Source organism: Lagopus leucura, unplaced genomic scaffold, assembly GCF_019238085.1.
Source record: "Lagopus leucura isolate 7727_CA_CO unplaced genomic scaffold, USGS_WTPT01 Super-Scaffold_100043, whole genome shotgun sequence".
Lineage (NCBI taxonomy): Eukaryota > Metazoa > Chordata > Aves > Galliformes > Phasianidae > Lagopus > Lagopus leucura.
This window is the reverse complement of record NW_024962290.1, coordinates 1,805,697-1,827,930: the sequence shown is the minus strand read 5'-3', so window position 1 is coordinate 1,827,930 and position 22,234 is coordinate 1,805,697. Positions and strand designations below refer to the sequence as shown.

The following is a 22,234-nucleotide window of genomic DNA, read 5'->3' as shown; positions in this document are numbered from 1 at the left end:
AAACACTAATAGCTCCTGCTGGGCAGCAGCACTGAGATGCTCTGGGCTATTTCTGTCCAATCGCACACGGGAGGAAATCAGAAGCTTCGACACACCTCCATTCAATTTCTCTCCATTAACACCGATGTAACAGAGATCGGAATTTCTGCTCTCCTTTTTTTTTTTATATATATATATATTTTTTTCTGGTATTTTAAAAAGTGCTGAAACTCTTCAGCTCCGTGCTGAGCTTGAGATAAAAGTTAACCTCTGAACTATGCAGCATCTTTCATGTGTGGCACCATACGGAGCCTGGATCCCTAACGAGCATCCTGGATGGTTTCTGATTGCCCTCATCCCAGCCAGCTGGGGCACGAGGGAGGCGCTGCCTATGGCACACACAGCGGGTGAGGAACAGCCATGCCCTGAGCCCTGGGCATTGCTGCGGTGCAGGACGGGCTGGGCTCAGCTCCAGGACTGCACCACCGCCTGGCAGGGCACTGCACAGCAGGCACAGAGCTCGGGAACTGCTGTTATCTGATCCTGGTTCCCGTCCTTCCATTTTGGAGGACGGTCCTCTGAGCCCATCCAGGATCTATGAGTCACTGAAGAAGCACTTGAAGAAGCACATCAAGCATCCATCCTTGATGATAAGGTTGAAACTATATGCAGGACGTGTCCTGCCCTACTTTGGAGCTACGCTTGTGCCATCCACACTTCCTCATATTCCACCTTCCCACCCCATCCCAGCTCTCCTGTGAGCTATGGGGGCTCAGCCCCAGCTCACATCATGCCCAAGCCAAAGCTCATGCTGTATGTGCTGCACACCTGTGGGCGAGGTGAAACCTGGTGGTTCCCACCTGCACCAGCATCAGCCTGAGCACAGGTTAAGGACAAAAACCAGTAGATGTCTTCACTGACACGTGTAAACCCACAGCTCTGCAGCATCACCTCTGCAGCCAAGACAAGACATTCACCTGGTGCTAATGAAATGGTTATACTTCACCCTCAGAAACTTACTCCTTTTACTTTCTCCGTTTAGAAACAACGCTGCAGCACATCTGATAGGCTTTTTTTTTTTTTTTTCCCTTGGCCATTTCCCACTTGGCAGCAGAGGTGCAGTCCTGGATTTGCAAAACATTTCCAAACGTGTGTCTGTTCCAATTCAGTCACCCACCCCAAAGCTGCCTGGGTTATCTGGGAAAAGAGCCACTGGGAGCCACGGGGCCATGAAACCAGGCTGGGGCACAGCAGTGCCAAGGCAACTTCTTGGCCACGCTGGGGATGTCCTCTCTGGGGCTGCCCGCAGCCATTGGGAACATGGCAGCACCCAGTGGTGCAGGACGAGCCCACGCACCGCTCACCTCCAGCACTCCTCCCTGCCAAAAAAGAAAACAAAAAAACCCACCTCCACCACTCGCCTGGTTATAAATAAAGCAGCCACTGACCCTGGAGATTAATCAGTGGCTTGGTGTCTCTGCGTGATGTCACCCCGCGTTTTTCCACAGGCCTGTCGAATTTCAGCCCGTCTGATCCGCCGATGACAGACGGGGCTCGAGCCTGCCAGACAGCCCTGGGACGCGGGAGGGGGGAGGATTTATGGCTGCCTTCCTCCCGCACGCTCTGCTTCACTCTGCACACAATACACAGATGCCTCTGCGAGATGACGGAAAACCGGGGCTGCGCGGCGCGGTCGGGGTATTTTTAGGCATATTGCACCATTTCTGGCCTTTGGTGGCTTTATGATGAACGCAGCCGGGTGTGCAGCCATCCATCAGAACCTGCTCGCTTTGTGCACGTGGAGCTCAGGCTCAGCAGGGTGAGGGGTGGCTATGGAGTGAAGAACAGAGCCCAGGCGTCACCAAGGGCTGACCACAAAGCCAGGCACTGCGTGTCCACGCAGCTGGTCCTCAATTAGCCTGAGATGGCAAAGCAATTAGCTATGGAAGAGAAGGAAACACCACCAGCACCAAAGCATTGCTCTTCTCCAAGGGCTGGCTGTGCCTGTTTGTTTGACTCCTGCTTCTGTGGTGGTGGAGGCTGTCGTGAAGGGTCGATTCATCGCTTTGGGAATTTGTAGCTCTCCAAGACGTGTTCTTAGCATCGTGGGCATCAGGGAGACAGCCTGGGGCTGGGGGTTCAGGGATGGCCATTCTTTGGGGGAGCAGAACATCCTTTCACAACCAAGTGCTGAAGCCACACAGGGCTGCAGCTCAGCACTGACAGCACAGCCTCCATCGCTGCACCGAAGCGGTGCTGTCTGCAGAGCTCACCCATAGCACTCACAGCCTGAGGGCCCCAACTGCCCCAGCCCAGCCTGGGACTGCTGCTCTCCATGTGTGCACCTACAGAGGGGCTTTGTTGCATCAGAAAATAGCTTTCACCCAAGATCATCAGGCCTGGCACTCAGGGTTACCCCGGGACAGTGATTTTCCCCACTGAGGTTCCAGGTGGCAGATTATGCAAGGCTGAGAGTTATTCCTGGGGTGGCTGCATGTAAGGTGAGCTGCGAGCTGCGCCCAGCATGGGTGGGTGGAGGTGCAGCCATTCCTCTGCAAAGCCCCAGTGCCTGGCACTGCCCCAGCACCTGTGCCTGCAAAGAAGGCAGGAACCAGTGCCAAGGAGGGACAGCTGGGCAGCAAGTCTGAGCCCTGAGCATGGGACAGAGCACAGCCACGCTCACCAGCAGGGCTGTGCCTTGGGAAGGGGTGGGAAGGCTTCTGCAAAGCTTGTGGCCAATGCAAAGTGTTTGCACTAGGCCAGAGAGCAGCCGGGCACCTCCAGCAGCCTGAATGAGCTGCAGCAAGCGACCTGCTAGGGAAATAAATACAGCGACCTGCTAGGGAAATACAGCAACCTGCTAGGGAAACTGAGCACCCGCTCCTTTGAAGTTAATGAATCGTGAAAGCCTTTGAAAGCAGAGCTTTGTTTATTTACTCCCGGCATCTCATGCCGATGAGGCACACACACATCCCAAGCGCTCTGCTAATTTGAGTGAAAGATCAAATGCGAGGCTCCTGCAGCCGCTGGGACAGCGAGAGCAGCCTCTGCCCCTCCATGGGCCACTGATAGGAGAGAGCCCAACACACAGCCGGGGCAGCTGAAGCGACACCCAGGGCTGCCAACCAGATCCTGCCAAGGAAAGAATCAGCAGAAGGGATCAGGCTGATGGAGACGTTTTGCACGTCAGATGTTAAGCGCTGTGAATCAGGACCCAAAGGCACGGCCCAGCACCTACATTCAGACCCGAGCCCCCTGCAGACACCCAGCACCCCCCCTTGCCTGCATCTCCTGCCCAGCCCTGAGCTCTGCCCAGCGCCAAAGCGCAGTCAAACCAACCCCAGGGCTGCACCCTGCTCTGCCTTTCCCACAGCAGCAGGGTGCAGGGAGCTGCATCTCTTCTCTTTGAATGAGAACAATCCACGGAACGGCAGCAGCACCGACAACCCAGCCTGGCTCTGCAGGACAGGGGCAGACACGGTCCTGCTGCAGCCCCGTCCCGGCTCCGAGCCCCAAAGAGCTGCCTGCTGATGGGGCTCCCGCACGAACTCCCAACCTCCCACAATAGCCTATAAATATCGGCCTTTTCAGCGCAATAGCTTCGTGAACAAGCTGTAATGCAATATTTCACTGAGGCTCTCAGACAAAAGGACGGCACCCCACCGGCACTCGCTTTCTGCTGCTGCAGTTTTCAGAAGTATAATTGGATTATAACCAGGCGCGAGGCTCTAGCCCCAGTTTCTCCCAGGCCAGCGAAGTCGCTGTCTGATCTCTAACAACGGGAGTCGGAAGGAAGGAGCAGAAAGCTCACTGGGCAGAGGGGAGGGGAGGCTGAGGGCTCTCGCACCGCTGAAAGCCCCCTTCGGCAGATACCGAGATTTGCGGTCCCGGCAAATAATAATTAGGCGTATTGTGAAGAGCCAACAATGAGAGAGAGGCGACCCACTTAAGGCCGATGCCTTCACCGTCAGGGCGTGGGAGGGCTGGCGGGCCGGGCTCACAGGGAAAAGGGAGCTCCAAGGTGAGGCAGCCGCTCCGCACACCTCCCCCGCGCGGTGGGTGCCGAGCAGAGCTCCGTCGGGCGCCCGCAGCCCGACCCGGCCCGGCCCGGAGGAGCGCAGCCCGCAGCCCGAACCGCGGAAAAGCGCGGGCGGAGCGCGGCGGTTTGGCACCCTGCAGTGACACCTGGCGGGGGCGAGCGCGGAGGAGCCGGCAGCGGCCCCGAGCGTCCCGTGCTGCGCCCCTTCGCCGGTGGACCCCGACGGGGCGGCCGCGGAACGGCGGATCCATCGCTGCGGGACCGCGGCGGAGGGCGAGGCGGCCGGAGCTGCCCCGCGGGGCGGCGGGCAGAAGCCCGGAGGGGGCCGTCTGACGTGCCCTTGGGGAAATGGGGGTCGGTCCGGCCAGAGCCGCGGCTCCGCGCTTCTGACTCTGCCCAATGAGAGCCCGGAGCACGGAGGGAGCTGTCAATATTTGGCCACAGCCCCCGCGCCGCTATCCCCAGTGTGTCCTCGCCCTTCGCACAAGGACCTCTATGGCCCGGCCCGGCCCCGGCGCACGCCGTGCTCCGCTCGGGGTGCGCCGGCCACGCTGAGCGCCCGGGACCCCCGGAGCCTCTCCGCCGCCCCCCGCGCGGCAGCATGCGCCTGGGAGCGGGGGCCCAGCCGGGGCTCGCTCAGCCGCGCGGAGCCGGGAGCCGCGAAGGAGGGCAGTGACGGGCACGGCTCGGCGCCCGCACCGCCCTCGCCCGAGGGAAGCGCGGGCAGGACCCCGTCCCCGCTCATTTCTCCGTCTGGACCGCGCCCCGGAGAGATATGCTCAGTCCAAACCGCCTGGAAGCGTCTCCTGGGATTGCCGTGGCCCCCGGGCGTGCGGAGTGCGGAGCGTTCCCTCGGACGGCGGGTGCGGCCCCGCGGATTTGCCTTCCCTTCGTGCTCATCCTGCTCGCCCTGACGCCCCGCGCCGACTCCTCGTGGTGGTGAGTGCCCGCGCCTCGACGGCTCCGCGGCGGCGATTCCCTGCCGGGGAACGCGGGGGGGGGGGGGGAGAGAACGCGTCTGGGTTGCGGAACGGTCGGGGATCGGACGATCGGGCAGAGCGGCCCCACGGGTCCCGGTTCCTGCGGGCGCGCACCGGCTCCGAGCAGAGCTCCTCCGCACCTCCAGCGGATCGGGGACGGACACAACCGGGGCCGCTCGGGCCGGGACTCGCCGGGAGCTGAGCCCCGAGCCCGGCCTTCTGCGGGGAAGGAGAACGATGAGCCCTCGGTATGGGCTGGGGCTGAGCGGCAGGCAAAGCCGGAGCCCCACTATTAACCCTCTGCAATTCTGGGGTCGCGGTCCATCTCCCAAACGCCTCTGGATTGCTCATGCTCCGCGATGGCTTCTCAGCCGCTCCCAAATTACCGCTCTCCCTGTTTGAGTAAGATACGGCTCTGCCACAGCCAGAGTTGATGCCATAGAAAACGCACGGAGCTGCGGCGGAGCCAGCCGGCCTCTCCAAAATTAATCTCCTGTCCTCATAACAATTAAAATTCGTGCATGCAACACGAGAGTCGGTAGGAAGACAGGGAAGGTGAAGTTTTCAAGTGAGCCCACACAGCTTCAGGAGCTCAGAAACGCCCGAGGAAAACTGATTGCTGCACAAGAGTTCTCAGCGTCCCGTCCTGTAACAGCGCTCATTAACCTTACGGAGAACCCCAATTTACGCACCATCACCATCAGCAAACTGAAGCTGTCTTTAATCTAACTTAATCCATCTGACATTGATGGGGATGGGTGGCACTCCTGAGGTTGTGCAGCGCTGGGAGCACCGCGCAGCTCCGGTCCTCCTGGTGCTCCGGCACAGCGCTGTGTGTCACAGCGGCGGCTCTGAGCGCTCCGGGACGGGAGGGGAAAAGGAAAGGGAGCGGTGATCCTAGGGACAGGATCCCAGGGGACACAATGCCTGCAATGCCCAGAGGAGACCTGCAGCTCGATGAGCCCACAGGGGTCTGAAAGCCCGGGTGAGGAAGCGAGCCTGCAGTGGTGGGGCTCAGGTCGATGCGCGCACAGCTTGGCTCCCGGCCGCCTGATCAGCCCCCACCCTCTCAGCAGGCGAAGACGGGACAACATCTGTGCAGAAGGTGATGGTGCTGCTATGCTAAAAGCCGAGGCAGTCTCAAGATCGCAGAGAAGTCGGAGAATTCCGTGTCCTTACCAAGGAGGCAGGGGAGGGGGGAAGGTTTGCTGGAGCCGGGGGTGGGCACACGGGGTAATGCTGCTGGAAGGGGACAGGCTATGGCTCACAGCATCTCCCAGAGCTGAGCAGTTCTGTTAACGCACTCAGATACCCCCGATGACTCAGAATCCTGAGGAAAAACATCAGTTTTCCTTACTTTCACACCCTGCTTCTCCCCAAAGTGACTGCACCACAGTGGTGGCCCAAATTCCAAATGCTTTTCCCAACAAATGGGAGCAAAACCAGCCATGCTCTGAGCCTCAGTGGCTGCATTCTCTGGGTGGCACTGGATCCGCTTTCACAGCATTTTGTGCCCTCGGCTCCGAGGCAGAGAGGAGCAGGAGAAGTGCTGGGAAACGGGCAGGGCTGAGCAGGCAGTGCCCCCCACACGCTGTGCCACGGCGGGGCCAAGCACGGCGCTTTCAGCCTCTCTCACAAAGCAGAATTGGCCCCAGGGTCCAACGTAACGTGCCTTAAAAAAAAAAAAGAAAGGAACCCTAAACCAAATACGTTAAACTCAGCAGTTCACTGCTGATTGCACTTTCTCTTCCGTCGAGCAGAACATTCCTAAGAAAAACCTTCACCAGCACAAACGCTGCTCCGCTCTTCGTGTCAGCTCTGATAAAGCAGCGCCGTTAGCTGAGATTGAGCTTTACTGAAAGCGGGTTCAAGCAGCTGTGGTTTGGGAAAAAGTTATGCAGTGATTTCCATGGGCTTCCAAGCACATCTCTAGCACTACTGATATTACGGTAAATACATTTGGTGGTGCATCATCGTTCCTTATTTTTATTATTATTGCCAAATTCTTCTAGGGATTCACACACAATAAACTTGTGGAAATAGAGGAAATGCTTCTCATTTTCGGAGTCAACTTTTAAAGTAGATTAATAGAAAAAAACTGGGCCGCTTCTGATCGGAGTACATGGAAAGGAAATATCAACCAAATGTTTCTTCTAAACAACTGCAAATTATTAATTTTGGGTGACGTCAGGCGTGGTGCCACTGCCGTGCAGAGCTCCAGGAACCGGGGAGCTCTGGGTGAGGGGTCTGGGGGTGCGTGGTGATGGGCTGTGGGTGCTGGGGAGGAGCAACGGGTGCTGCCAGGACCACCAGCGGGTGTGGGATGGCGCAGGCTGGGCAGCAGCACCCAAACTGTAAAGCTCCCAAACTATGACACGTCACTTAGCAACAAAATACCGCCTGAAACACAGACAGAAATTAAAAAGGAATGCGATGGGAAAATCCCTAAATCCCGTTTACACTCAAGTGCACCCGGGCAGGGCGAGCGCAGCGCCCACGGCGCAGGAGGGACGGTGCCATGAGCCCAGCAGTGCTGCAAAGCCCCGAGAACGGCCTCCAAAATTCCTTGTAAAGATTGGGAAGATTAGGGCCAACGTTGCTTATAAACACGAACCGCGCAGTAAACAAACGCCGTGTAAATAACCAAGCCGGGTTCGTTCGCGGCTGAGAGCTCCGCCGAGCGCACTGCTGTGGATGGAAGGTTTGCTTAAAGGCGAATGTACACAGGCCTCGTGCACACCCCACCCTCACACATACCCGCAGCCCCACGCGCATCCCCCGCTGCCGCGACGCGCCAAGTCCTCGTCAGCTAACTTGTTTATTGCTAACCACAGCCCTTGGAAACTACAAATACTCGATTTCATCTGGCACTGGAGCAGATGGGAGGCATCACGCTCCCAACGAGATAAAGCAAATCTGGGGAAAGCAGAGCAGTGTGGGCTCGTGCTGGGGTCAAGCAATGCGCGGGGTCTGGCTGCACGCGACGTCCCCAGGCTGGGACCTGCGGCACACTGGGATGCTCCATCCCACTGGGTGGCCGCTGCCACCCTTCAGCTCTGTGCACACACTGGGAAGGGCTCATGAGGAGGGAAACACAGCGTGAGGGTACATCATGGAGCAGGAGCACGGCCTGGGCACCTGCTCAACTTTTTGGGGCATTGCTCACAGGGACACCACAGTGGCTGCTGCTGCTTCCATCCCACGCCAATGCTGAGTCCTGGTTTGGGTGGATGTGCACAGGGAGCGATGGAGAAGTCGAGATACTTGCACACGTGGTTCTGGGATATCAGAGAGGGGCTGACTTGAGCAGGCATCGCATGGAGGTGTGTGGGAGGAGAAATAGCATCAATAGGAATGTCTGAAATTAAACCAAGGGAAGGAGAGCTGCACGAGCCTCTGCAGTGCGGAACTCATTGAGGAGTGCATGCTGCTGCTGCCAGTCAGACCCCAGCAGCCCAGTGCACTGCAGGCAGGGCAGTGCTGGGGGCTCAGGGACCCCATGCTGCTACCCACGACGCACTCTGCATGGTCACAGCAACAATAGGGCAGTGATCAGGACATCCCCTGTCCTCACGTGCTCCAGCCCTGGCCATCCATGGAGCCCTTTCATTGAAACATCAGTCCTAGAGCAGCATCAGAGGGATGGAGAACAAACTGCGCCCTCGAGGCAGTCCTGGCAGCGTTTGGGAACAGATGGGTTCTCTCAGTCGCTCCGCTTAGTTATAATAACCCTAATTGTGTTTTGTAGTTCATTTTTCATTAGGGTCACTTTCACCTATAGGAAGTGTCTCTTAAAAAAGAGAGACAACAGAAAAAATCCTTCTGCTCTCCCAAGCTCATTGGCCGGGTCGCTCGGAGCAGCCTCACCCAGCATTATGATATTAGAAATTATTCAAGTGAGACTAACGCTCTCAGCACACAGAGCAGTGGCTCTAAGTGAGGAAATTAGGACTATTAATCACTCTGAGGCGCTAACAATTCCAGCAGGCCAGGATGGCCCTGTTCCCAGTGGGGCTTAATAAAATACTCAGGGTTTATAATAATAAAATAATATCTCAAATGTCGATAGCAACTTGCAACCCAAAGCGAGGTGCTGTTGGCTATAAATTGTCCCCCCCAGCACCGTGCAGAGCTGAGGAAGGAGAGCAGCCTCTGCAGGAACTATGCAAAGCACTCGAGGAGCGAGATGCTGCCAGGCCCTCTGGAATTTGCTCTTTATCAGATAAAGAGGCAGGGATGCTGGATCCGATCCTATCGGGAAGAGGTGTCTCCAATAGCTGCCGGGGGCTCTCGGCCTCCCACCAAAATGCAGATTCCGTATCCTCTCAGTGGGAAGGAAGAGAACAGAAGCTGCAGGGATGTGCTCAGAGCTGCCCCCAGCTCCAGGTGGGATCGACTCTGTTCTACTGCAGCCCCAAACACGGGCACCCCCCACTTTAACCTCTGGTGCCGAACTCAGCTGCTATCAATCTGATTTAGAATTGCACCTTCAACGGTATTGGTGCATCCCTGCTTTCCCCACAGTGGGAGCTTGCATTTCTTGCTAAATAGCTCAGCAGCAGGGGGCTGCTGCCAAAAGCACAGTTAGCAATCAGGAAAGGGACTCTGGAACACTACGAGAGCCAGAGCTGCTGCTGGGGACATCGCGTGGCACAACGCACAGCGACACAGACACCCCCTGAACCCACAGGGAGAGAAGAAGTGGGCAGAACCCCGAGCTGCTGAGCAGCCTCGACTGGGAGCAGAGATGCAACGTGAGCCACACGGCTCTGCAAGAGCCCCCCGAGGAGCTGGGAGCAATGGGGCAGCTGGGTGTGCAGTCCCAGGAGCACAGCTCAGTGCAGGGCGTGCATGGGGAGGGGGTTAGCACAACTGCATGCTGCCAAGTACATGGATGCGTCTGCCTCTGATTTGCATGTTTATCTTAGAAGCAATTTAGGTTTCTCCTTGTTTACAAGAGGAGAAGTCAGCAGACTCTTAGAGCAAGAAAAACAACTGGGAGCCAACATGTGACAGTTGTCTCCTGTTCCCCACGCATGGCGCAGCCGGCGCGCGCAGCCTGTTGGGAAAGAGCATCGGCCACATGGCCCCAAGCAGCAGAGAGCAGCCAGCAGCAAGCTAGGACTACTTCCCCTCCCTTACACCCAGGCTCTGGAAGCACTTACCTGCAGAATACGAAGCCCCTGCTCTGTGCTGGTGCTGCATGAGGTCTTCCTCGTGGGAAGAGATGAGGAGAAGGTGGAGGTGCGGCTCAGCTATCTCCCAACAGCGCTGCTATCTGAACCCCAAGAGGAAACAGGAATCAGAGGGATCCACAGCAGCACAGAGCTCTGCAGACACTGCTCAGAAGACCCAGAGGCACACCTGCAGCTCTGAGCAGGCAGAGCAAAGCTCGTTACCCACCTGCATGCAATTAGCAGTCTCACCCTCCTGGCTGCAGGTACCCCTCCATCACCAGTGTCCGTGGCACTGGGGGTCCAGGACTGTGTTGTCCCCAGGGATGGATGGGCACTGCACTCTCACGGGTGTTTCTGACATTGTGGTGTTTTTTTCCTGCTGTATAAACGCGGGTGCCCCAGAAGCAAAGCGCTTCACAGAATTTGCCATGTCTGGCATGACTTCATTTCTAAAAAATGGAGCAGCTTGTTCTGCTAAAGCAACTGGGAGCTTCTCACAGCACCCTTCTATTTCCTATTTCAGTGCTTTCAAAACATCACAGCGTTTTAGCAGTAAGATCAGAAGGGATGCTTTCACCAATCCAAAACAAATGTTTGTTTTTTTCCCTTCCCAAAATTCTGCTTGGCAGGAGATTTCCCAGTGTTCTCCATCTCGCCCCATTTCATAGAACCAGACCCCCTGGAGCTGCTCTCGGGCAGCAGAAGCACGGGCTGCTGCCGAGGTTTTCCCATGCACGGAGTGGATTTTGTCCCATTGTGCCATGGCAGTTCCAGGTGCAATATCAGTGCATTATCACAGCGTAGGGCTGCGGGTACCAGAGCTCAGCAGCAGCACTGGGAATGCTCTCGCCAGGCACAGCAGCACGGTGCTCCTGCAAGCAGGCATCCTGCCCTGCTCCATCTTCTCCATTTTTCTCTGTGCTGACATTTAGCAGGAGCATTAAGGAGAAGTAATTAGCTCCATGTGACAATGAGAGCACGCAGTGTTCATCCTGCCCAGAGATTTTCTTTGCTCTGGGTCTGGGGGGTGTTGCTGCCCTCCTGCTCTGTGCCACCACAAGGACACAGTGCCCATGGGTCCCAGTGCAGCAGCAGAGCCGTGGGGAGCCACATCTGCTGTCCTCAGCTCCAGCCTGAGATGACCTCGTGCTTCTGCCAGCATTTAAACCCCCCCCCCCCCCCCCCCCCCCCCGGGGGGGGGCCCAAAGATCCCATTGCTTTCTTTGCTCGCTGGGCTTTCCTGAGCCTGGGAGCTATCTCTGAAGCTGATGGAAGTGATAGAGCATGGCCAGAGAGAGAGAGAAAGACAATGACATATTGCCCAAGTTTATTGCTTTTTAGTGTGATTAAAGGGAGGGTCTTATTTCCAGTCTGGGGGTTTGAAACATTTGAATCCCACCCAAACCTCTTCCCTTGCAGCCAGAATCACAGCTTCGTGGTATGTGGCAAAAATCACTCCCCGGCACAGAGCAGCCTGCTGCTGGCAGAGCATGCATGGGATGGGGATGGAAAATTCCACCATGTCTCCATTGTCCATGCAGGCCTGAGGGCTGCTGGGTGCAGGAAGAGCCAGGATCCCCCTGGTGAGTGAGGAAAGCTGCCCACTGCACACCGAGCACAGTTGTGCATCGTGCTGCTGCATGGAGCTGCTGCCCGCTCCCAGCAATGCATGGGGATGCAGGCAGCGTGCACACAGCACAGCACAGCCCCAGCTGTCCATCTTCAGGACATGATCTTAAACATGGCTTGGTGCTAGCAGCACGAGCAAGGCCTGCAGCAACAAGTGAAGCTCACATCTCTTCTTCCACCTGAGCGCTGCATTGGCGCCTGTGCCACGCAGCAGCAGGGATGGGGCACAAAGCCTGCACCTCCAGGCACCTCCACACCTTTCCCTTCTCCCTGCAGGTACATCGGGGCACTGGGGGCGAGGGTGATCTGTGACAACATCCCAGGGCTGGTGAACAAGCAGAGGCAGCTGTGCCAGAGGTACCCCGACATCATGCAGTCCGTCGGGGAGGGAGCCAAGGAGTGGATCCGTGAGTGCCAGTATCAGTTCCGTCACCACCGCTGGAACTGCAGCACCCTGGACCGGGACCACACCGTCTTTGGGAGGGTGATGCTGCGAAGTAGGTGCTGCTGTGTGCCCATGCCGTGTCCCCATTGCAGGGTGTGAGTTGGGATGGGGGAGGAAGGGAACGGTTCTTCACATCCTTCCCCTGCATAAACAAGAAAACAACAACAAGAGAGCTGGGAAGATGCCCTGAGTCCTGAGAAATTGTTGTAGTTAGAGTGTGTGGCTTTTGCTTGCAGAAAGAGCTGCAGGTGAGGTGCGTGCATTCTTTGTGGAAAAATATAAAATGGAGAAAAACAACCTTTTCCCCTTTAAAATTACATTTTGATGGGGAAAAAAAAAAAAAACAAAAACAACAAAAACTGATTAGCTGTGCTCTGGATACTATGGCAGAAGGAAACCTGAACATCGAGTGTGGGGAGAAAAGGGACCCAAGAGGGATCTGCACCCAGCTCACAGTGTCCCTGGGGGAGTCCCAGCTCCCACCGTGCCCCACTACTCTGCTAGGAGCATCCCTGCTGCTGTGCCCCCTGCCTTTGGTTACTGCTTCGGAGAGATTTGCCTTCCCTGTAAATTAATCAAGCAGTAATGGGCGCACACCACTGCTTTTGTAATAGCTGCACCAGAGGAGATGGAGCAGGGGGAGCACTGGGGGAGAAGGGAGAAGGAGGAGACACCTCCAGAGAACAGGCTCGTATGTAAACAGTAATGGGATATATAAATATTTGGAGAGCAGGGTTGGCCAGGAATCAGCAGTTCACGTGGGAACTCCCTGTTCCTCGCATGGCAAGGGAGGCAAGGCTGGGCTCGGGTGGCATCGCTGCTGCAGGCTCCAAGCTGGGGCTGCACCATGGGGGGGTCCTTCCTGGTACTGCAGGGAGCTCAGGGCACGTCAGTCATGATGAGACCTGCTGGGAGTGGTAGGAGCAGCCCATCTGCAGGGCACGTGGGCACGCGTGGGATGGGCTTTGTGGATGCTGGGCAGAATCAGGGCAGCCCAGGAGGAGCACAGGAGGCTGCAAGCACTGGGGCACAGCACTCAGCCCCAGCATCCCCCTGCATCCCAGCATCACTGCGGCCCCACGTCCCGTCCCAGCCGATGAGCACAGGGGCTGATGAAAGCTCCTCGCCATACCCCATCCTGCCAGGCCTAGAGAGAGCTCAGTTCCCTTTGAAGTTGCTTTCAAAGGCTCTCCAAAAGAAGACGAACATGGTTTTGATTTGCAGCATCTTTTACAGCGTTATAAAACCAGCTGCGAACTCAAACCAGAGATACAGAGAGCTGGGGGGCACGCTGGGCTGCGTGGGGAGCCCGGGGGCCAGCACAGCTCCCAAAACCCAGCTTCCCCCCCACCCCACACCCCCAGGCTGAGCTGCAGCTCTGCGCCCCCTCCCAGCCCATTCCTCACCACGTGCTCTGTGCCCGCAGGCAGCAGGGAGGCCGCCTTTGTCTACGCCATCTCCTCGGCAGGGGTGGTTTATGCCATCACACGTGCCTGCAGCCAAGGGGAGCTGAAGGCCTGCGGCTGTGACCCGCTGAAGCGCGGTCGTGCCAAGGATGAGCGCGGGGAGTTCGACTGGGGTGGCTGCAGTGACAACATCAACTATGGCATCCGTTTCGCCAAAGCCTTCGTGGATGCCAAGGAGAAGAAAGTGAAGGACGCGCGGGCGCTGATGAACCTGCACAACAACCGCTGCGGCAGGATGGTGAGTGAGGCTGGGACACCTCCCAGGGCTGCTGGGGGTGCGTTTGTGGGGTCAGGGCAGGGTCCAGAGCTCCACAAACCCGAGGAGAACACATCCCTGGGGCTCCTTTCATAGAATCATAGCATGGCCTGGGTTGAAGAGGATCTCAAAGATCATCTCGTTTCAACCCCCTTCTATGTGCAGGGTTGCCAGTCGCTAGACCAGGCTGCCCAGAGCCACATCCAGCCAATACATCTAGATGGTCCTGCTAGCTGTGGCCACCATTTCCCAGTCCTGATGTGCTCCCCCTCCTGCAGGCTGTGAAGCGCTTCCTGAAGCTGGAGTGCAAATGCCATGGGGTCAGTGGCTCCTGCACGCTAAGGACTTGTTGGCTGGCTATGTCGGATTTCCGGAAAACAGGGGATTACCTGCGGAAGAAATACAATGGGGCCATCCAGGTGATCATGAACCAGGATGGTACCGGCTTCACCGTGGCCAACAAGAACTTCAGGAAGCCCACAAAGACAGACCTTGTGTATTTTGAGAACTCACCCGACTACTGCGTGATGGACAAGTCAGCAGGTACAGCCAAAATCTCCCATAGGCACCCACAGCAGCTCTCCCTGCCCCCCCCCCCCCCCCCCGATGGCCTGCAACCCCCAGGGGTGCAGCTCTATGACTCTTGGAGCATCCCTGGGGCCAGGATGCTCAGTGAGTGGGGAAGGAGCCCCCAGCAGCCTCGGTCCAGATGGATCACTGCTTCCTCAGTTGAGGCCAGGCACTGAGGGCAGCACGGAGACTCCTGCTGTTGCAAGGCTCACCTGCAACAAAGCAGAGTAAGCACGTGCAGAGCAGCCTGCTCACAGCCCTCGTGTCGTAACAGCACATCTGGGCACACCGCATCAGAAACAATGATAAAACAGCCCCGCCTGAGGCTCCAGGTGGTGGACACACGGGTGGGGGGGCCGCAGGGAGCACGCTGTAGGGGGGGAATCATCCTGACCCAGTTGTTTCCTCCCCTCCAGGCTCACTGGGCACCGCAGGGCGCGTATGCAACAAGATCTCCCGTGGCACCGATGGCTGCGAGGTGATGTGCTGCGGGAGGGGCTATGACACCACCCGTGTCACCCGCGTCACCAAGTGCGAGTGCAAGTTCCACTGGTGCTGCGCTGTGCGCTGCAAGGAGTGCGAGGACACTGTGGATGTGCACACGTGTAAAGCGCCCAAAAGGGCCGAGTGGTTGGACCAGACCTGAGGAGACGAGTGGCAGAACCTGGCTGTAAAAACCCCCCTCCGAACCTTTTCCAGTTTTAAACACCTGTGCCCTGTGGGCCGCCGCTTTCTGGGAGCTGTAGTTTGACTGCATGGCTTTTATTTAATTAATTAACTCTGCAAAGCACTACGAAAGGACTACATTTCCCAGGAGGTGCTGTGGACCCTTTATTGCTCAGCAAAACAGAACCCCGTTCCCAGGAGGCAGCCAACCTCGCTTCAACTGTGAAACTTCTGCTGCCGTCGTTCCCTTCTCGGAGGGACAGTGCAACTGACACAGACTGAGAGGACTGACCATTGGGATGCAGTGATGGAGCAACGCTGCCTCTTCCCAACTTTACATTGAAGTTTCACCAGCAAAAAAAAAAACAAACAAACCAACAAAAAACCGACTGTTTCTGAATAATACACTCTCGCAGACAGCATTCTTGCTTTTACCTTTCTGCAAGGCCAGAGGAAGGGTGTTGCAAAGTCTTCAGAAAGCTCCGTATCTCCATGCTTCCCTCGAGCAGCCCTGGCACGCTGTCCCCACTGCACTACTGACACTCGCTGAGCAACTTCTGCAGAGTCTTCTCCCTGTGTCCCAGCGAAGATGACAAGCGGAGTTGTGAACTGTCAGCTGAAGCCTGAACGACTGCAAAAAGACAAAGGCTACAGAAGAAGGCCGTAGAAGTTTGCAGACAAAGCGTTAGAGAAAGCAAACGAGATCTGTGAACTTACTGGTAGGTTTGGAAGTTGACGGATACAAGAGCATCTCTCTGTAAAACTCACTTGTATGTGGTGTATACTGCTTATTATTTTAAGTCAAAATTCATTATAAACCTATATCAGAAAATGATGTTCTTTGCTTTTTGAATTTCTGCATTCTGCTTTGTGCTTCCAACCCCATGGGATGTGACTGCAGCAGTCCCTCCTGCCCCAGGTCCCCCATCCGAGGGCACAGCCACCCCCTGTGTTCACCCCTCATCCCTCACAGCAGCGCCTCGGTGTCCAAATCCCACGGGGAATCCTCCCAGCAGCATTGTGCTCCAGGACTGGCAGAACGCTGGGTCAGGCAGGAGGCACCAGATCTGCTCCCACATCTTTCCCTTACAACACCCAAACTCCGGCTATCAGCTACAATTGCAGCTGGTGAGAGCAGGGCAGGGAGCAGAAAGGCAGTAGGTGGATATGTTATGGGGATTAACCCCTCTCATCTCTAGAAGTTCTATTTTCTCCCCCCAGCTTGCACAAGCACTGATAGATGCTTTATGCAGTACCCAGATACTGATCAAAGAAGCATCCAGACTGACCAACCCACACAGGCAGCCTTAATGCACAAGTAAGGGCACTGAACCCATTGACTAAACTGATCCCATTAACAAAACTGATCCCCCCCCCAAAAAAAAAAACACAAAGAATTACCCAAACCACTGCAATTCCTGAACATGTACTGAAGCTTCAGATGCTCAGCATCCTGAACCAAAGCTGCACGGAGCTCATGGTGGCCAGGTTTGGGACTGCAGAAGCCCCAGGATGACTGCACAGCCAGAGCTGATGGCACAGCCTGACCGCAGCAAAGTGACCACAGCTCAGCTGCCCACTGCCAGGCACTGTGAGCAAATGAAATGTTACCTGTTTTCCTCATATTGTTCATCATTGTGCTGAAGGGCACATAATGAAATTCTGTGCATGTCAGGAAATGCACAGTGTGCGCTTTTATGCATGTTACAAGCTTCCAACAACAAGAAGGAGGAGCCTGCAGTGATACCCAATTGTAAACACGTTTAACTTGAGTCTGATTTCACACCACTGCTGTCCCAGCAAGGTGCCCGACCTCTCCCAGCACTGACAGGTTCCTCCTGTCAGCATTCCTGGTTCCCTCTATGCAACTGCAACTTTCAAAGGGTCACAGCAGCAGGATGGGATTAGAACAAAGATCGTTCTGTTTCTGAGCCATTCACTGGCCATCGCACAAAGAGTCACCTCTGAATGAGGGTTCTACCCAATGGCCTTAGGAAATGCTGGCGTGAACAGGGAGAGAAAGGCCCTTGGAGGACTGCTTTGATGGGAAGGGCTCAAAGACTTCACACAGCCCCCACAGGGGCAGCTGGGGGCACCTCACCCCAGGCAGGCTGTGAGGGACAGAGGTCCTGCAGGACGAGCCCCAAAGTGACCCATGTGATATTAAAGCAGTGTGAGGATCCCCCTGCCCAGCTGTGTCCCCTGCAGCACCAACCCACCCAGCACCACCTCCCTTTGCAATCCCACACAGACAGCACACGAGGGCCCCACTGCCTGTCCTCAGCACTGCAGAAGGACCCAGAGCAGCGAGTATGGAGGCAGCCCAACAGCTCGAGCCCACGAGGCAGGAGGTCCTTCTGCAGAGGGCTATGCGAGGCTGTGCTCTCCTCTTGTTTATTAACAAGTGATTAGCAGAAGCATGAAAAGCACGATGCCCGGGAGCCAGCAGTGCTGGTTAACAGAACTAACCCCAGTGCTCACACAGGAAGACGTCCCACTGCAGGCTGAATGGAAATCAGAGTGCTGTGTGTCTTCTCACAGATGAGGCCTCCCGAAACTCCCCTTCAGTGCACTCATCTTCAGAAAGCAGATGTTTTCCATCTATAAAAGTTTATGAAGGCTGCAGTCTTGTCAGGGAATACTCGGTTCCACTCACAAGCCCCTCTTAAGTAATCTAAAGTGTACGGGGAGCCTTTTATGGAAGATCATGTTCTAATTATCCTCCAGTCAAAAGCATGGCTGAACTCACAAACAAGGAGCAGAATTAATTGCTAGACGAGCTTCTGAATAAATTACCTTCTCTGAAGAAGCTGGGCAGATGCACAGAAGACATCCAAAACATGGGACCTGGACAAACATAGGGCATTCTCTCCACCAAGCCACATGCAAGTGAGAGAGGGCCTTACCAGGCCGTATTTCTGGATGGGTGTACTGAACAGATGGATCAGATGTTGACCTACAACAATCCAGACTGCATGCAACACTCGGTTACACCCCAGTCCTAAAAACCCTTGCCACAGCTGTAGATGCCTCTGCTCATCATCACACTCCTGCCTCTGCAGAAGGCAGTGCTCATGCACCTGTGCCACTATCTGAACGAGGGCTGTTCCAGCAGCCACACTCCTGTGACAGGTCCAAGATTCAGGGACAGATGTATTGGGGTATTCTGACTAACATTTGCACAACCTGTCAAGGTCTGTGTGGGAGCCTTCCTACCCCTTCTTACTGAACACGAGTCACGAAGGGCTGCTCCAACTAGCAGCAGGGAATTACTGCTCTGAAATCACAGCTGATGAGTCAGTATGGGAGAATGCAATAGTCACATACTCTGTCACACTGTTTTATAACTGATGATAGCCTATAGCCAGATAGGAAAAGAAATCAAGAGTTTGTTAAGAGAAGGATCCAAACTGATGAGGCTATGGTGTGATTGCACAATTCAAGGCATCCAGAGTAGAAGAAAATGTCATTGACCAGAAATAACCAAAGCAAGAAGATTCCCCAATGGAGAGATGTATTCATTTTAATGGAAGCACCCTTAGTGATGCAATGAACACGGGCGTGTTATCCAGCATTCCCCAATGATTAGACTCACCTAAGGGCCCACCAAAAAGCAAGACACAACAATCGAAGCTGGAAATAAAGAGGAAAATTCCAAGCTGATGATCAGCATCCCTGATCACCGTCCTCTTCCTGCAGTGCTTAGGGCTGGGGCATGCAGAGCACGCCTCAGCTGGGAGGTGCAAGGAAGGGAGGAGGGAGCCAGAGTTCAAAAGCTGACTTTCTCCCCGTCTTTATTGACATGTGGGTGAGTTCAGATCACAGCAGGCTGAACACAGAAGCCCACTGTTGCTGCTGCTGCCAGCGTGACCTGATGGTTAGGGGACATTACTGAACCATAAGTAGAAGATCAGAACAGACAGCCCAGCACTTACGCAGCCACACATCCTTGAACTGCAGAAAGGAAAGCAAGGAGTCTGCTTGTCCTTGTTAACAGCAAAGCATGGGAACGTGGGTATTGCTGGGAGGCTGGCAGAATCTGAATCCCATCTGCGCTCGCTGCCCTTGCTACCAATACCATCCTCTGCTCAGAACACAGCACCAGCACACATCTGCTCTCTGCTTCCACAGCTGTTCCTGTTCTGAAATCTCAGTGCAGTTCCATGTGGCTCCCAACCACACACCCCATATATTAGTAGTTTGGGAGGTGCATCTCCCCTCAGCCTGTCATCTCTGGGCAGGGGGGAAGGGCAGATTAATTTATGTCCATAAGACCCCCATATGTACATCTCCTTTTCTCTCTGGGAGTTTGCTCTCGTGTTTAACCTCCTTAGCCTGCTGGCACAGGAGGCCAATGATGCAGTTCAAAGAGGTGCAGGCTCTTCTCTCTCCCCCTCCCCCTGGAATCTTCCTCTCACTTGTGGTCCTTGGGATTCACCCAACGCTTTTTAGAGAAAAAAAAAAGAAAAAAAAGAGGACCTCAAGACAAGTATGCATTTAATAAGCAGTGAGACAAATAAGCTCCAGTTATCCCAGCAGAATTACAACACCAGAGAACAATTTTCTGCATTCCTCTGAAGGCCTGAAGGAACCCAATTGCCTGCTCTCAGCCTAAATAGGTACCAGACACCAAGTGCTCCATAAGCAAACAGAGCCCCCAAAGTGCAAAAATGAAATAAGTAAAAAGCTTCACGTTACATATAAACCAGCCGTTTGCACCTTGTTATTAATGATCTTGACTATGACCTTTAAACACTGCCTTGCTCAGAGTCATGGATCTACACCTTGGCACCTTCACAACAATTCCAGGACAAGGAGGCAGGAAATAACCTGGCCTGGCTCACAGCACAGACGTGGCATGGGATGGCTGGAGTGCCCCGAGCCTCAGCCATCAGCTCCAATGCAGCAGCCTGGGCTAAGAGGTGAGCACCTCCAGCACGAGCTTGTCAACGCAGTGACAAATGGTGACTGTGGTTTGTGACAGGGTGGAAAGTCCTACAGCCACGTGTGTGCATAAGCAGCAGTAATGCATGTTTCAAGAACAGAGGCTGACACCATGGTACACAGCTGTAAGGGAGCTAGTCACCTAGAGGCTCATTCTGATGTGGCTTAGGAGCCCAAAGAAACTAGAGATGCTTCGTGCTGCCTCTGTCAATCAGAAGAGTTTATAAGCCTACGCTGTCACACTGCTGCTTTAAGAGTTAATTATACTCCAGAGGAAAGTTTTGCAAATGGAAAGCTGCTCAGCACAGTCACTACCTCTGCAGGACACAAACGTCTGGAGGGAGCTGAGCAAAAACTGAGCTGTTCTGAGGTGCTTTAAGGCACCACGAGCAACAACAACAACAACAAAATTCAAATGCTGCCAGTATGAATCAAAGAGACTGTAATTATTCACATATTAGCAGCACGTATATAAATAAATGTTGATTTTCAAGTTCTTTGCCTTTCATTGGCTCCTCCAAATAAAATGAAGACTTGAGAAGTCTGCTGCATGACATAGAGCCTTAAAAAGGCTCCTGCTATTCCAGTGGCTATGAGGCACATATTGCAAAGTGCACGTTTCAGGGAAATGGCAACAATCAATGCTTATCTGTCCCCAGTCATAATTGTCTTGTTACATATACATTATGCAACTTAATTGCATGTGGACTGATATGGTAGCACTGTGGTATGCATCAGGTGCTAAGCCCCTGCTCCAAGGTGGCAAAGGAATGTTGCTATAAAGCATGAACAATCCTGCTAGGAAATCATGCAGGGAGCTCCTCCTTCCTCAAGAATTACTGGCACTTCAAGGTAGACAGGAACATTTTCATTACATAGGCTGCTGCCAGCTATACTTTCAGCACAAGCCCATCCCCTTTCTGTTACTGTTATGTCAGGGGAGGACAGTGAAAGAAAGCAGCTCTTGGGATGATACATGGGAGGCACTGCTTCATTTATAACCTCACACAAATGCTGGAAAATGTTCAACTTTAAAAAGCATTAGGTTGGTTACCTTATGGGCCCCTGTGGACCAAGATGTGAAATTACACGAACACAACATGCCTATTAATCACCACAGTGATTCCACAGTGAGAAACACCACCGATGGCTGCAATTCAGCTGGAAGGGAAGCTGAGAAAGGCACCTACTAGAGGGTGGGCAACTCAAAAAATAAATTGGTATTGCCTTTCTATAGGGCTCTCTTCTTGATTCCCTGATGAATTCAAGTATTCAACTTGGATTAAAGCCCAACCAACGTATGTAAGAGTAACAATGGCATTCCTACCTAAACGTGGGTGCTCCATCTCAGCCATTCACAATCAGGAGGTGCACAGGTGACTGTCTGCTTCACAGTCTTTTTCTTTTCTTATAAATAGATTGGAAAAACTCCTTCTGTTTTTACGTTGCATGTTTTCACTTTGCATTCTGCCAAAAGCTGGAGCAACCATTCCACTACTCACAGCTGCCCACTGGTCCTTAGGCTGGAAGCTCTGCAGAGGTACCAGAAGCTGTGCCTGCACTGAAAGACCTTTAGAGAATCACAATTATGGAACATTTCACTTGTACTAATTAAAATATCATAAGAGGCCTGCCTACAATAAAGAACCAAATAAAAAACACTCTTGCTGGTTGATTTAGGTACTGCTTCAGAGAACAGAACAGGCTACGGCAAGCTTCTTCCATTCAGGATTCAAAAACCAGAGTAATTTATGACACCTTTCACAGAAGCTGTCAAGGTCACAGCTCACATCAATCTTTCACAAAGATCACTGAAGATAAAGCATGCAAAATCTCCCTAGTTATTACGGATAACTACACGTATCTCAGAAACACAGGATGATGGACGACTTTTAATATGCACAGAATTAATGTTTACCTGCAAGCCTGTGCTATTTTTGTAATTTCCACATTTTAGGAAGCTTTCTGCCTAACACGAGCCTGCTTCCCCAGTACAGAGCAGCAGATCTGAGTGTTGAGAAGTTGACATATTCTCTAATGGGAGAAGGGTGGAAATGGAGGTCACACCAATTACCTCCAAGCA

At 54.3% G+C, this 22,234-nt stretch overlaps 1 protein-coding gene across 1 annotated transcript; it reads left to right on the top strand.

Moving 5' to 3' along the window:
• Positions 1–4,696: 4,696 nt before the first annotated feature.
• Positions 4,697–16,039, top strand: WNT2B (Wnt family member 2B). Its single transcript, XM_042884440.1, has 5 exons — positions 4,697–4,957; positions 12,081–12,301; positions 13,676–13,953; positions 14,250–14,514; positions 14,958–16,039. Exons 1-5 carry the CDS (start codon positions 4,794–4,796, stop codon positions 15,185–15,187), a joined length of 1,158 nt encoding a protein of 385 aa, XP_042740374.1. The 5' UTR covers positions 4,697–4,793; the 3' UTR covers positions 15,188–16,039.
• The last annotated feature ends 6,195 nt before the right edge of the window (positions 16,040–22,234 follow it).